At 39.1% G+C, this 16,418-nt stretch overlaps 1 protein-coding gene across 2 annotated transcripts in view; it reads right to left on the bottom strand.

The window, feature by feature from the left end:
- zdhhc2 (zDHHC palmitoyltransferase 2) overlaps nucleotides 1-16,418 on the bottom strand; it is a 109,504-nt gene that overhangs the window by 12,461 nt on the left and 80,625 nt on the right. Inside the window, exons 8-10 of one of the 2 annotated variants that reach the window (XM_072570066.1) lie at nucleotides 8,654-8,689; nucleotides 4,255-4,387; nucleotides 1,113-1,239 (exon numbers count right to left, since the gene is read on the bottom strand). In XM_072570066.1, coding sequence (XP_072426167.1) covers nucleotides 1,113-1,239; nucleotides 4,255-4,387; nucleotides 8,654-8,689 — 296 coding nt within the window. The remainder of the gene's footprint in view (nucleotides 1-1,112; nucleotides 1,240-4,254; nucleotides 4,388-8,653; nucleotides 8,690-16,418) is intronic. The other variant, XM_072570076.1, reaches the window with a different exon arrangement.

Below are 16,418 nucleotides of genomic sequence, written 5' to 3'. Positions count from 1 at the left end.
GTGTGAATGCATTGGAGACAGTGCAGAAACAATTTACAAGAATGACTCTAGAAATGTGAAATTTCATTAATGAAGATAAATTGCAGAGGTTGGAACTGTTCTCCTTGGAGAGATGAGGGCTGAAAGGAGATCTGATTGTGGTTTAAAAAAATCATGAGAGGGCTGGTCAGAGTAGATGGGCTAAAGGTATTTCCACAAGAACGAGATGACATTAAATTTAAAGATATGTGCAAATGAAGCAAGGTTGATGTGAGGAAAATAAATAAAGAGCTCTTAGCTATGGAATGCACTATCTGGAAATGTGGTGAAGGCAGGTTCAATTGAGGTGTTGAAGAGGGCATTTGCTGGGTTTTTGGATAGTAAGGGTGACAGGGATATCGGGAAAATGGAGGCGATTGACATGACGTAAGAAAACTGGACTAAGTATTAGAGAGCTGGTGCAGGAATGATGGCTGCATGGCCTCTTTCTGCACTGCAATAATTCTGTGATCCAATATGCCCAACCTCACTAATTTACATCAGCTCCATCTTCTGCAACAAACTAAATTTAAAAATCAACCAAGTCTATCATAGCCTCACCCTATTCATGTGATATCAGTTCTCCATCTCAGAGCCTCCTAATTAGGAGCAGTCTTTTCAACTGTTTTCCCCACAGTCCTTTGCAGTGCTCTTCCTAAATCTCTCTACCAATTCAATTTTTTTCTGCATATTTACAACCTTGTTGAAACCAATCTTTTCAATTAAGCTTTTGGTTGTCTCTTCCAGCTCCCTTGCCTATACTTAGCTTTCATTTCTTTAGCCCCTTGTATTGCCACAAAATTTTCCATACTGATGTCAGCATACAGGTGGGAAGAGTTGCTGCTATTCTGATCCTGACTCATCAATAAGCACAAATTTTGATTGCCATATTATGTGATAGTATCACAGTTTTAATGGAAGTCCACTGCATAATACTAAATCAAACAAATATAAGATATCTGTTGTAAAGGCATAATTTGACTTTTCAGAAAATATTAAGCTTCACTTAAGTTTTAAAATATTTTCAATCGGAACACAATCTTTATTCTGAATTAAAATAATTCAATGAAGGATAGGAAAACTCAGAAAATTACCTTGTAAAGATAGGTAGCAACCAATATTTCTTCTCATCTCCAAACACTTGTTTCATATTTTTGCTGCATCCTAAACTAAATCCATTCTTGTCAGCACCATGTCGAAACACAGGTGCTCTGAAGGCCTCTGAAACAAAATATTTATTAATAGCCTTTGAACTGTTTTACAAATAACTACTTCCATTCTTTTTATTTTATCACTTGGAACACTATCCATTGTACTTTGACGTTTAACTATAGAGCTGAGGTCACAAGCACTATAGAATCCACAAAGTAAGATGTTTTACTCATCACAGTTTATCGTATGTCATTTCTGAATCAATCTCCATCACATCATTGCATTGTTTCTTAACTTCTCTACATTAACTTTGCCTTTCTAACTTTATAACAACAGCCTTAAATCTATTTTCCAAATGGTAACTAATGATGCCTTAAATCTTACAGCTCAGAATCAGAATTGAGCAGCAGTAGGGGTTGGTGGGGAGAGAATCAGGAGAAGTGCCTGAAGGCACAGCTGAAGAGGTAGATTCTTAAGAGTTTTTGGTTTGTCAGATAAGGCAAGGCTGGGGGAAGAGAGATGACATATGGTTGAAAGCTCTGCCATCAATGACAGGGTATTAATAACCTCAGCCATTGCATTTTTGCCACAGTTAGACTAGAAGAGACCTTTGGTGACTGTCTACATCTAAGTAACAAAAGCCTGTTTGTTTATTGAGGCCACATATTGAACACAGTTATAATGAACACTACTGTAATATTTGATCTGTGGGGTTTATTTTATTTTTCCTCTGGACATCTCATTCAAATATTTTAAGTGGTCATTTATCCTGGGAGCAGCCAGTAACATAACGTTACAATGGAGAAATATCACCATTGCTAAGTCATTCACCTATAAAACTGAAAATCAATCTGCTAACTCTGGCTAGGTTTAATAAATGAAGCATTTTCATTAATTATCTATTACAATCAATATTGTTTAACTTGGTATTGCATTTTCCATTTATATAGCAAGGATGAATGGAGTGCAGGTTCATAGCTCTTTGAAAGTGGAGTTGCTGGTAGATGGGATAGTGAAGAAGGCGTTTGGTATGCTTTCCTTTATTGGTCAGAGTATTGAGTACAGGAGGTTGGGAGGTCATGTTGCAGCTATATTGGACATTGGTCAGGCCACTGTTGGAATACTGCATGCAATTCGTGTTTCCTTCCTGTTGGAAAGATGTTGTGAAACTTGAAACGGTTCAGAAAAGATTTACAAAGATGTTGCCAGGTTTGGAGGATTTGAGCTATAGGGAGAGGTAGAATAGGCCTGAATAGAGTGGGAGTATGAAATTGAGACACTGCATCAGCCACAAACATGTTGAATGGCGATGGGGGAGGTGGGGTGGAATTGGCTTGATTGGAAGGATGGTTTACTCCCATTTTCTACATTTCTATGTCACTTCTGACTGACACTAGCTTTCAATTCTAGATCAAATTAATTACCTTTAAATTCCACCCGCTGCTGGGATTTGAATCCATGTAGCCATGACATTCAGCTGGCTCTCTAGATCACTAGTTGCTCTCAGTGGCCATACTTTAGAAGGTACCTTCAAGGTGGGGTTTGAATATGGATGAGACATCAGACACAGATGCAAACACCCTGGAAGGTAATTGACAGGTCTCACAGAGTTGAAAAATGTCGTGCTAGAAAAACACAGCAGGCCAGGCAGCATCTGAGGAGCAGGGGAATTGACGTTTTGGGCATAAGCCCTTTTCCTGAAGAAGGGCTTATGCCTGAAACGTCGATTCTCCTGCTCCTCCGATGCTGCCTGGCCTGCTGTGTTTTTCCAGCATGACATTTTTCAACTCTGGTATGCCAGCATCTGCAGTCCTCACTTTCTCCTAGGTCTCATAAAGAGCTCTAGGTCAATGTCAAGCAGCACTAAGGAGCCTGAATTTTTGCAGAGGTTGGGGAACATCCTTTCCAAGTAGTGACCAACTCCAGTAATCATACTTGCTAATACAATAGAGATGCATCTGATGGGCTACGTATCAGATTCCATTGTAGCAAAAGCTAGAGTTGTCAAAGTCTGGGTACTGTAATCATAAACTCTGCCTAGTTCTGCTTGCTGTCAGGTGATCCAAGACCACTGCACACAGACCTTTGAATACCAATACAGTAAAGGGGCTTGAAGTAGTTCCCAACAGTCCAACAATCAGTCCTCTGACACATTTTTCAGACTACTGAGGCAATGTTGAGTGAGTAGCAATAGCTACATAAAGCATGTACCTCTCTCAGGAAGACATCAGTCATCCAGCCACCACTACCAATGCCCTCTAGTGTTACCTGTCAGCTGAGACTGCTGCCTTTCATGCCAGGATGGCACAAGCTGACGTCAGACCTGAGATAGCCAGGGCTGCTCAAGGTCATCCTACAACAGTATCTACAGTCTTCTGGAATGAAAGTCAACAGCATTCCACCAGCTCTTCTGTGGCAGCATTATGCAGGAGAACAAGGCCAGGCATGAGACACAGGATAGAATCCACAAGCATGACATTTGTAATATTTCATGGTTTGATTTTTAAGTTTGGTTTGGAATGATTATTTTGTCGTGGCTTTTTAGTTTTGCATTGCAGCCAAATGGATGCTACTACAGCCAGAGATGGAAGGAAAGTAAATTAGGACTATGTTCCTGGACGTTGCAGTGGAATAAGTCCATCATGGACAACCCAGGAAAAGATGTCTGAAACTAACTGCTGGCTGCCTCTTTCCGAGCTATTTGTCATACAGCTGGTGGCAAGGGGAGCATGCAAGCCATTCATGTTCGGAAGGGTCCCTCCAGAGGCAGTCAGGTGGCAGGCGCACTGTTTCTGCATGCCAATGATAGTACAGCTTTGCATTTGAGAGTCGCTTTGGTATCCTGAGCCATATTATCAAAGGATAATCTGTGCTGCCTAGTAACCCCTCTCTGACATGCCATAGCAGCTGAAAGAGTGCACTGCTGTAGAACAAAAGCTTCCTGATTGCTGCCAGGATATTACACAGTGACCCACATGAAATGTTGCACATGATCGCACATCTTTTACGTAATTAGAATCATATGAGTATTCTTCATGATCACAAATGCTTGCTGAAATAAAAATAATAAGAAGGTTATCTTACCAAGGGTAGACCTGTTTTTACTGACTAACCAGCAATGATATCCAAACAGGGAGGACAGGCTGATAGAAAACATTGCAGCTGCAAAGAACAGGAACATGATGTGGAACTTAGCTTGAGTATCTGGCAAGCCATTCTGGATAACAAAAAAAAGCATAAGAAAAATGCTGAAAACACAAAAACAAATCTATCATCTACAATTTGTAATGCAGCGCATAAGAAAAACACTGCTGAAAATCTGAAATAAAAACAGCAACTGCTGAAAATACTCAATAAGTCTGTTGGCATCTGGAGAGAGAAAAGTTTCAAATCTGCGACCTTTGATCAGGAAATGTTGTGAATGAGTCCATACAGAAGACCATCAAATTGAAACATTTACTTTGATACTCCCTCCACAGATGCTGTCTGACTCTGCAATTTGCAGCATTTTGTGTTTTCTTTCACAATCCAGATTTGCTTTTATTTGTTTTCAACTTTCTGAAGATTAATAAACACAAAGGAGTCGGCCATTAATTCCCCCCAGTCTGTTCAGCCATTCATTTATCTCAACTATATTCTACCTACTTTTGATCCTAATCACTTAATGTTCTCACACAATGAAATTGTATTAATCTATTTTGAGAATTTGTTTGTTTCATTAGCCTTTTAGGACCAGAATCTTGAAAATCTCCATTTTTAACATCTTGTCATTGAGGGCTGTGCCTCTCGCTGCCTTTACCTTTGCACTTTCCTCCCTAAATCACTCTGTTTCACAAGTTCTCTCCTCTCTTAAAACTTACACCTTTGACTTAAGTTTTCTTATGTAGCTTGCTATTGAATTTTGTTTGAGAACACTGCTGGGGAATGTCTTGGAACATTCTGCTATACTAAAGTCACTGGAAAAAATACAACTTATGTAGGTATTACGGAGATGTGCCTTCAAGATTGGGTACTGAATATTAAAGGACATTCAACACTTAGGAAGGATAGGCAAAAAGGTAAAGGAGGTGGAATTGGCGTGATGATACTAAAGGACAGAATCACTGTATTAGTGAGAGAAGATCTCTGACCAGAAGAGCAATATTTAGAATCTGTTTGGGTGGAGGTAAGAAACAGCAAGGGCTGCAAACATTGGGAGAAGTGAGTTATGGGCTTATTAAACAGTTATCATGGTAACTTAGGGCACAGTGAAAATCAGAAAATTAGAGGGTGCAAGAAGCAAGAGGGCTGCAGCAATCAAGTGACTTCAATTTACAAACAGACTGGGTAAATCTAATGAGCACCAATATCAAAGATGAAGAATTCCTGGGATGTCTTAGTCAATAGTCAGTATTTAAAGAATTAGTGTTGTTTTCCAAAAACAACATACATTTCTATCAGGTAAAATTACCCAAAAGGAAATGTAAGAGAGTCATGGCTAACAAGGGAAGTGAAAGGCAGTATTTGATTTTAAAAATGCAAGTCTGAGGACTGGGACAATTTTAGACTTCAAAGGAGAACAGAAATCGATAAACAAAAAGTGAACAGAATATAAATGCAAAATAGCAAGAAACATAAAATACACAGTAAAAGCTTCTATAAATATGTAAAATGTAAAAGATTAGCAAAGACAAATGTGGGCACATTATTAGCACAGCTTGGAGAATTTAGAATGGGAAATAGAGAAATGACAGAGAAGGTACATACTTATGTTGATCTCAATTTGTGCCAGGATTATGAGTATCTCTGCAATAGCAAAAATTCCAGAATTTGTTGGGTAGCACAAGCCTTGCCTCTGAACATACCCTCTCTCATTTTTAGGGAATGGGACTGGGATTGGCACATGAGTTTCTTGGGGACTATTGGCCATTTAAGTGACCAGATGCTTCCACTGAAACAGGATTTTGGAGATTCTGGAGTGTGTAACACAGATTATGGAGATTAGACCAGGTCAGAGCAGGTCCATTCTATTCTAAGCTCTTGTATGTGACCTTATTGAAATCCTTCTGAAAATCCAAGAGAACCAAATCCACTGGCTCCCCTTTATCAATTCTACATAGCACATCTTCGTGGGATTTATTTTGGATAGCCAAGGCAAAGGCACCTCTTTGAAGAGCTGGGTAACTTTCCAGATTTGGTTTTGAGACATATTGTGGGTGGGTTGGTCAGGGATCCTTCAGCAAGGGGTAAAGGTTAGTTAACTATGTGCATAAATGACAGAAAAATCACTTGCAATTGTGTCACCTGTGAAGATCTGTTAACAAGTGTCAACCTGATAAGAGTGTCTTGAAACCTAGAAAATGAGGTTTCCATTGACCAGAATCTACACGAGGCCAGCAGTACAAATACTCTTACTCATCGGACTAACAGCAGGTCAGGTGCACGTGGAGGCAATGGTCTAGTGGCATTATCGCTAAACTGTTAATCCAGAAATCCAGGTAAAGTTCTGGGGACTAGGGTTCGAATATCACCACAGCAGATGGCGTAATTTGAACTCAGTAAAATCTGGAAGTAAGAGTTTAATGATGACCATAAATCCACTGTCGATTGTTGGGAAAAACTCATCTGGTTCACTAATGTCCTTTAGGGAATGAATCTGTCATCTTTACCTGATCTGGACTATATATGACTCCTGACACACAGCAATGTGGCTGACTCTTAACTGTCCTCATGCAATTAGGGATGCACCATAAATGCAGGCTTGATCAGTGGTACCCTCATCCTGTGAATTAATTTTTTAAAAAAACTTCTACAGTGAGTAACTCACCACCTGACTCCCCAACGCCTGTCCACTATCTACAATGTATGAAGGAATATTTTCCAATTGCCTGGATGGGTGCAGCTTCAATGACACTCAAGAAGCTTGACACCATCCAGGACAAAGCAGACTGCTTGATCAGTACCTCATCCATACACCACCTTCACTGTTCAATCTATTCATAACCAACCCAGTGGCTACAGTGTGCACCATCTAAAGATGTTCTGCAGTAACTCATGAAGGCTCCTTACACAACACTTTCCAGACCTACCACTTTGGAGGACAAAGGCAGCAGAGATATTGGAACACTACCACTTGCAAGTTCCCATCCAAGCCACACACCAGACTGACTTGGAACTACATCATTGTTCTTCCATTGTTGCTGGATCAAATGTCTGGTACTCCCTCCCTAACAGTGTTATGTGGACTGTAGTGTTTTAAGAAGACAGCTGACCAGCTTCTCAAGGGCCATTAAGGATGGGCTCCAGCCAATGACACCCATATCTGTGAAGGAAAAAGTTATGGATTATAGTGCTATTCTCAATAGTATGTAATCTGTAATGTATAAAGGTTAAATCAACATACAGGAGAACATGTGGATTTTTAAAATTTATTCTTGGTACTGTAAGAGGAACAAGATTGACAAGCTGTCATGGATTGCATTCACTGGGAGTTGCTACAGTCTGATGTGTTCCATCCAACAAGAAAGGAGGCACTGCTAGTCCTCGATCTTGGGATTAAGATGGGCCAAGTAAATAAAGTGTATGTGGGGGACCATTTGTGAATAGTACTCATTACAGTATATCTAAGATTTAAGATAAAAACATTGAAACATAGAAAACTGGAGCAGGAGTAGGCCATGTGGCACCCAGAGACGTAAATCTTTATTTAAATCTTTCTTTGTTCAGCAAGGATAGAATTCCTATTAAAGTGGTTTCACATTTAGAACATAGAACAGTACAATACAGGAATGAGCCATTGACCCATGATGTTGGCCAAACATGACGCTAAATTAAACCAATTCCTTCTGCCTGCCTTTGGTCCATATTCCCCCATTCCTTGATTATATATTTAAGGGGTCTCTTAATTGCCCCTTAAATGTTCATTTCATACAGCTATGCTCTGGCATTATCTTTCTTTCCACTTTAGGGTGTTCCTTCAAACCTACCTCCTTGACTAAACTCCTAGCCAACTACCATAAATTCTGCCTTCGTGGTTTGGTGTCAAATTTTATTTGCTAAAGATTGTGTAAATTCCTTGGATATGTTTTACTATGTTAAGACACAATAAAAATGCAAATTCTTGTTGCGTGTAAAGCTCCCAATTTGACTTATTTCATGCTTTTTAAAAAAAATGTCAGCCTCATAATCACTGAACCATATAGGTCACAGTGCCTACTTTATGCAGATGGTAAAGTGCTTAGAGCTGTTGCAGTGCCACATACATTCTGGGCAGTGAAAATAAAAAAAATCTTGCATTTATAGAGGCAACTAGTCCCAAGCACAACTACTGATGTCACAGCATTTCAACAGTGCAAGACAGAAAATTAACTTTTCAACATTTGCTGCTGTATTGAAACTCAAAGCATAAATACTATTTACTAAATAAAACAAAGCATTTACTAACTACATGACTAATCAGTTTCCATCGTGAAAGATGGAACTGATCAAGTATTTGGATTCCTACCCAATATTCCTTCAGCCGCTTAATTGGAATTTCATCCTTGAAAAGAGATGAAAGGAAGTATAAGAAGTCATTAAAAAGGGAACAAGCTTGAACAAATTAAAATAATTCACTCAATTAAATAAATACCAATGTGAGAAAAACAAAATATTGTGGACGCTAGAAATCTGACCTAAAAACAGAAAAGACTGAAGAAGCTCAGCATGTTTGACAGTACTTGTGGAGTGAGAAACAGAGTTAATATTGAGTTGGTTTTGTCTTTCTTCAGGACTGCAGGTAGCTTTTTTAAGGCAGAGATGAAGATGCAAGTTCTAAACACAGTAGAAACTGCGCTTGTTCTAAGGGGTTGATTTATTATGACACATTTAACAAAGTGAGGTAGTTGAATGGAAGGAGTTGGGTGCAGAGGATCAAGGAAGCAGGAACTAGAGTCCTGGAGAAAGTGAGTGTGTTGAGATATAAGCAGGGAATATAATAAGGAATCAGAGTCAGGCTGACAAGAAGTTGAGTTGGAACTTGCAAGGGAAAGGAAAGGGAAGTCAAAGTAGTTGTGACACCATTCGACATATTTCTTTACAAAACTACCCAAGTGTTTCAGTACTTTACTTTTAAAAATAAATTATTAGAGATCACAAGCAACAAATGGTGATATAGCTGTGCTGCATTAGACAGCAAAACAGTCCCCCTGGACCTGGATCTCCTGCCTTAGAGGAATATTTCTGGCCAAATCCAACATGCAGATTCTTCTTTAGCATCGTTTTGACAAGCAGAATACAACTTACGTACTCAAAGATCTCTACGGGGGTTCCCGATTTACTAACATCCAACTTGTGAATGTTCATACTAACGAATGCAATCCCATACAGGGGGTTCAATTTTAAAGATCTGGCATACAAACATTTCTTCGTACTTATGAACAGCTACTTGATTTTGTCCTGCATTGCATTCCAAATTGCAAACAAATCAACTTGAAAATGCATTCAGGAATGGGACCCATTTACAAACTGGAGAAGGTTTGTATTAGTAATTAGTTCAAATATTATAACCTTACACTGGTTGAATAGCTAACAACTAGAAAGCAAAATGATTCAAATATTCTGGAATCAATTCCATACACATAAGAACAAAGTATGGAATAACTGCCATGATTCCCTCAATATGTACAGTCGGTTCTGCTAAAACGTGTTTCCTTGATGAGAATTGGCTATAACCCAATTGAAGAATTTCGACCATTATTTGTAGTCTGCAAACTTTCCTTACCTGTAATGGCTGTAATGTGATTCCAGCCCCATACGTTTCAATGGTGTGGCTACTGCACAATTTCCTTATAACGCTGGATTGCACAAGAACGGAACTATCGCGTTATATCAAAACCGACTGTACTCACCAGCCTGACCATTTCTTGTAAGGTATAATTAACTGAGAGAAAGTCACAGCCTGACTAGTGTACAGATAACTCAGACAATTGTTCCAAAATTCTTCAGGTCACACCAAGTCAAGTAGTAAATGACTTGATTATACCCGTTGGTGGTCTTCAGCATTGACTTTACCAGAGTTATTGAGAAGTGGGAGATTGATTAAAATGGAATGAATTAGAGTAAATAAAATGTACGTGACAATTTTTTTAGAAATCAAAATAAGTGCCCTACTTGGACAGTTTCTAAAAGCAGAAAGATATACGTTAATGTAACAGCTTTCACAACCCTAGGATGCTCCAAAACAATCTGTATCAATGACTTAGAAGAAGGGATGAAATGTAATGTTGCTAAACTTGATGAAGATAAGTAAGAAAGTTATAAAGAGAACATAAAATCTGCAAAAGGGATATAGATGGGTTAGGTGAGTGTATAAAATGTTAGCAGATGAAGTATAATGTGAGAACATGGAATTGTCCACTTTGGCCGTGAGAATAGAAAAGCAGCATGTTGTTTAAATAGAAAGAGATTGCAGAATTGTGAAGTACGGAGGGAGATGGATAATAGATTAAATATGTGATTAGGAAGGTAAGTGGTCTATTGTCATTTATTGCAAAAGGAATGAAACATAAAAGTGATTTGCTCAGTTATATGGAGTGCTGGTAAGGCCACATCTGAAGTACTGTACAGTTTAGGTTTCATTTAAGAAAGGATATAAATGTGTTAGAAACAGATCAGAGAAGGTTTAGTTGCCTCATACCTGGGTCTGTGGAAGGGGTATGTTTTGTGGAAGGTTTGGACAGACTGGGCTTATATTCATTGGATTTTAGAAGAATGTGAGGTCGTCTTATTGATCCCAAGATGGAGAGGATGCTGAAAGAATATTTTCCCTGTGGGAAACCAGGGGACACAATTTAAAAATAAGACTTCTCCCACTTAAATGGAAGAGGAAGCAATTTTTTCACTGAGGGTCATAATTCTTTGGCACTCTCTTCCCCAAAAATCAGGTGAAAAGGGATCATTCAATATTTTAAACAAAAGTTAGTTGGAGCGGTAGTGTGGTGCACTGTGGGAGATGTTGCTGGGAGTAGACACAAAGGCATGAATATGAAATTGAGGCCACGATCAGACCAGCCATGACATTATTTAATCAGTGACCAAATGGCCTACCTCTCATGTTCAGTGAACACTTTACAAAATTACTTCAAAATGCATTTTGAAGTGCAGTCACTATTCTGTGGTAGGAAATGCTGCAGTTAATTTCCAAGATCCTAACCATAGCAATATGATAATGACCACATATTCTACGATGACCAGGCATTCAGTGAGAAGCAAATATTAAACAGGATGTTTGGGAGAATTCATTAGTGGAGAATCAGCAAGGACAAGCTCCTTTCTGGTTGGATTTGTAACATTTTCCTACTCCACATCCACAGAAATCCTTAGCTGTTAAAGGGCCCTTGATTCTGGTAATACTCTTACTGTCTATCCAACACCATTTTCAGGATTTTATTTGGATTCTTTAATGTTGATATCACATACTGGGACTGAGCCCCAGTGGTGAAAGTGAGGACTGCAGCCTCATTCGTGATGAAGGGCTCCTGCCTGATTTTCCTGCTCCTTGGATGCTGCCTGACCTTGCTGTGCTTTTCCAGCACCACTCTAATCTTGACTTTGCGCCCCAGGGAATCTATCCTCCTGCAAGCCAGCGCACCCACATTGACAGTATGTTAACTCCTGTGCATACATCAAGTTCTCACAATAAATGAGAAGAGGTAACTCCTGGCTTAAGTTGTCCATGTATCCCCATCTATTAATTACATACTTGGGATGGCCTGGGTTCTGCCATTATAAAAGACTGAACAATTTGCCAGAAATGGCAGAGGACTGATATAACTGAGGAATGTTTTCCTGGAATTCCAGGAACTGATGGGGTGTTTCTCACAATCTCTCCACAGGGCACATTTTAGACAGGGGAGTGGGAAATCATGCATGCAACTTATGATGGGTGGAGTGTGTGGTGCTAGAAAAGCACAGCAGGTCAGGCAGCATCAGAGAAGCAGAAGAATTGACATTTCGGGCAAAAACCCTTCATCAGGGCTTATGCCTGAAACGTCAATTTTCCTGCTCCTTGGTTGCTGCCTGGCTGGCTGTGCTTTTCCAACACCACACTCTCAACTCTGATATCAGCATTTTTAGCCCTCACTTTCTCCAAGGTATGATGGGTGGCTAGCTTACAATCTACCCTCCCAATCCCATACAGGCAGGTGCTAAAACTGGCAGCCTGCTGATCATTGTGAAAAAATAATTAATGCTCACTTGGGACTTCGGCCCAAGTCCACCCTGACCCTCCGAAGAGTAACCCACCCAGACCCATTTCCCTCTGACTAATGCAGCTAACACTAGGGGCAATTTAGCATAGCCAATTCATCTGACCTGCACATATTTGGACTGTAGGAGGAAACCGGAGGAAACCCATGCAGACACAGGGAGAATGTGCAAACTCCACACACACACAGTCACCCAAGGCTGGAATCGAACCTGGGACCCTGGTGCTGTGAGGCAGCATAGCTAACCACTAAGCCACCGTGCCAATTATCTTGAATATTCTACCATCCTTACCATAATATAATTGCCATGGACTGGCTTTATTTTTAAGCATGGTCAAAGGGCGGGAACGAGGTTGAGGAGTGGGGTTTAGAGGAGGTGGGAATTCCTATATGCTTGGAGTACACCTTACCTCAACAGGATGTTACCCCTGACCCACTTTGACACTCCCCATCTAATTTCCAAAGCCCAAGCTCCTCCACCCTAGCGCTCCGGAAACCCTTTAAGTCACAAAACTTATTTTATTTCAGGTGTCATCAGTGCTCTTCCTAGGACTCCTTGCACTCCCAGTAGTGCCCACTACTTGGCCCTGGTTTTGAGGGACTATTAGACCAGCCCACCAATCTTACATGGACAGGGAGATGGTCTGACCCCCATGTGCTTAATGCCATTTGCAATTTGCTATCGCTACAGAGCAGCCTTATTAACATCAGTCAGTGTGGTACAGAGCAGATCAACAGTACATCCAGTCCCATAAAATACATGTTCATGGCAGTTACAAATATTTTTAAGCTACAAACATGTAAAGGAATTTTAACATTAAATGGAGGATTAATATAGTTTCCAAATTCCTAGCATCATATCTTCACTCTTTCAGATTCTTCACTAGCTAATAGATTTAGTGAGAAGTCATGTGACACCAGGTTTTAATTTAACAGGTTTAATTGAACTCACAAACTTTCAAAGTTAAATGGCAAGAAGGGTTGACCTATGAACCAATTAAGGCCAGAGAGATAATTACAAAAAATCAAAAATAAGATTGTGCTGGAGACAAACCAAATGATTGGAATAACATGATAAATATCACAGTCGTATGATGAGGGTCTAACTAATGTAACAAATAATCTAAAACTATACAAACTAAGATGTGGGGGTGCTGGTGTTGAACTGGGTTGGAACTTGTTTCTCATGATACAGGTACACAATCTTCTTATCCGAAATCTGAAGCTTTCCTCGTGAAGATTTTTTCTGTATTACAAGGTTGGCTTGCAAACAATTAACACAACTCCACACCCACTCAACCCACATCACTCAGATGTGACGTGGAAGCGTTGGTCAGCACTGGCAGGCGTCAATTCTGTCTCAGCGCTTGTAATACTAACAAGTGCGTATGCTGTTCAGTTGGTTTTTTTATTTCATGGTTAAATTGTCACTTATTTTGAAATCTGAAAAATTCTGAATTCTGAAAACCAGCTGGCCCTGAGGGTTTTGGATAAAAGATTCTGTACCTATATCATGTCACACTACGTGTAACTCCACCATACTGTTCTGTGTTTAGAAAATCTTCCTTACTGTTCTGTTTTGACACCATTGCCTTGATAATTTGTTATTATCTCTCTACGTTAGTTAGTTTGTACAGTTTTAGATTACTAATTACTTCAGTTAGACCCTCATCATGTGACTCCGATACCGATCATGTCATTCCAGTCATTTGGTTTGTCTCTAGCACAATCTTATTTTTGACTTTTTGTAATGATCTCTTGGCCTTAATTAATCGTTTCATAGGTCATCCCTTCACTTGCTATTCAGCTATTTAGTCACACCATTTGACACTTTGATCAACTGCAAAGACTTATTATTCAGCCTATTGGTACTATTCTCTCATACTATTGGTACTTATCTGTTGACATTCTTAATTGTCTGGTACTATCTTGCAATTATCTCTTCACCTGTAAATTCTGTGCCTGTATGCCTTCCGCCACATCACCTGACAAAGGAGTAGCACTCTGAAAGGTTGTGATTTCAAAAAATCTGTTGGACTATAATCAGGTGTCACGTGACTTCTGATTTTGTCCACCCCAGTCCAACACCGGCACCTGCGGATTATACCTAGTGAACAACAGATCGTGAGACTGAAGTGAACAATTTTGTAACAGTGGAGATGAGGTTGTATGTTTTCATTTGATTTCTCCACAAATGTATCTTTTATTTGTTCAATGAGTGTCCAAACTTACAGTGGGTTACCCTTGTCTCAGTAATTTGCAACATAACCATTGGTATTTAGTATAAAACAGTTATAATTCTCTTTAGGAACTTTTAAATGTAACAGTTTAGCATTAAAATCGAATAAAAAAAGTTCAGATTACATTGTGAACAATTGTTCTAGATAATTAGAGTCAAAACAAAGATAGTATTCAGCTCATTAAAAGCTGAACTGCAGTTCCCTATCTATCCCTATTAATAATCAAAGATGAACAACACCCATTGAAAAGTCAGAGCTCATTGCTAAAACTGAAAACAATATGTTAAAAGTGCTCAATAAAGTCACCATCTGTAAAGATAGGTTATTATTGTGTTGACCAGTTTTGTTGAAGAGTTATACCGAAAGGGTTTCTGGAACATTGATGGGTATATTGTGTCATTAGATCATTCACTGATTTTTAAAATGTTTTTTTCTGTTTAAATCAACAGGCTTTTCATGGCATTGCATTCACAGTTGAATTCATCCTCACAGTTGAAATGAATGGGTTTCAAAGGCTTGAAGGCATTTTATAATAAGAATTAAAGCCTATTATGGTTAATAATGATGCCATTCACCATATCAACGTACTTGAACTTTTAAGCAACAGGATGAAACATTATGCCTGGGCTTTTTCTCCTAATGAATTGCCCTTTGAGACAGAATAGGGGGTGGTAAAGTGACAGAAATCAGGCACTTAAGGGCTATTGCTTTAAACTTTCCATTCTAGGGTTTTGAAAGAAGTAAATTACAGCATTGCAGGTACTCAAACAATATACTTCCAACATTATGTTGACTTGACACTCATTCCTTTTGATTTGAAAACTGTACATGTCTTTCCTTGATCTAAGAAATGTGACAGAGTGAAAGCAGGAATTTATAAAATAGTCGCCTAACATCTGGTGCTGGAAACAAATTACTGTGGATACTGGAAATCTGAAAGAAAAAATAAAATGCCATAAATATTCAGCCTGCGTGGAGAGAAAACAACTCATGGTTCTGTTATGATAGTTCATCAAAAGTGTAGGAAGTTTTAAACAAGTGAAAGTGAGTGGAGAGAGGGACAGAAAGGATAGAGGATAGAGAGACTAAATGATAAAAGAGTCTATGTTGCAAGGCGCAAGGGAATAGTACAGAAAAGTAAGAAGCAAAAGATATGTCTAGAAGAAGTGTTAATGCGGCTACCATGTAAATGCAAAGTAAAGGAAAAATGAAGAGAAATTAGACAGTAAAAGAACAAATGAGCAAAAAAATGCACAGTAAAATGATTGAACTCAGTTCAGTCCAGATGGCTGTAAGTGTCTAGTTGAAAGGCAAGATGCTGTTTTCAGTTTCTGGACTTGTACAGTGTTCTAACAGAGCACAACACAAGCTAGAAGCATCACATTTTCCACTTAGACACTTAGGACTCTAGGACTCAATATTGATTTGCAGAGTAAGTTAATTGTTTTCAGTGGCCTACAGAAAGTCTGCAGTAGTGAGTAGAGTGGGTTCTTTCTTGATTATATGTTTTTTGAGATATATCTCATGATTAAACTTAAAATATAAGCCGTAACTATTCATCTAACCTGGGGCAATGTTTTGTAGAGGAATAAGATGGTGTTATTTTCTGGGTCTGTAGATTGTGAAGGAGCAAAAATGGCCTTTAGTAGAGTGATATGTGCTTCTTGTCAGATGTGTGAGTTTAAAGAGAGTTTAAGAGTTACTGCAGATTATATCTGCAATAAATTCTGTTGGTTGCGAATTTTATTCATTTGAATGGATCAGTTGGAGAGACAGTTAGAAG

The sequence above is a fragment of the Chiloscyllium punctatum genome, chromosome 1, assembly GCF_047496795.1.
Source record: "Chiloscyllium punctatum isolate Juve2018m chromosome 1, sChiPun1.3, whole genome shotgun sequence".
In the NCBI taxonomy this organism is placed as follows: Eukaryota; Metazoa; Chordata; class Chondrichthyes; order Orectolobiformes; family Hemiscylliidae; genus Chiloscyllium; species Chiloscyllium punctatum.
This window is presented reverse-complemented; position numbering and strand designations above follow the sequence as displayed.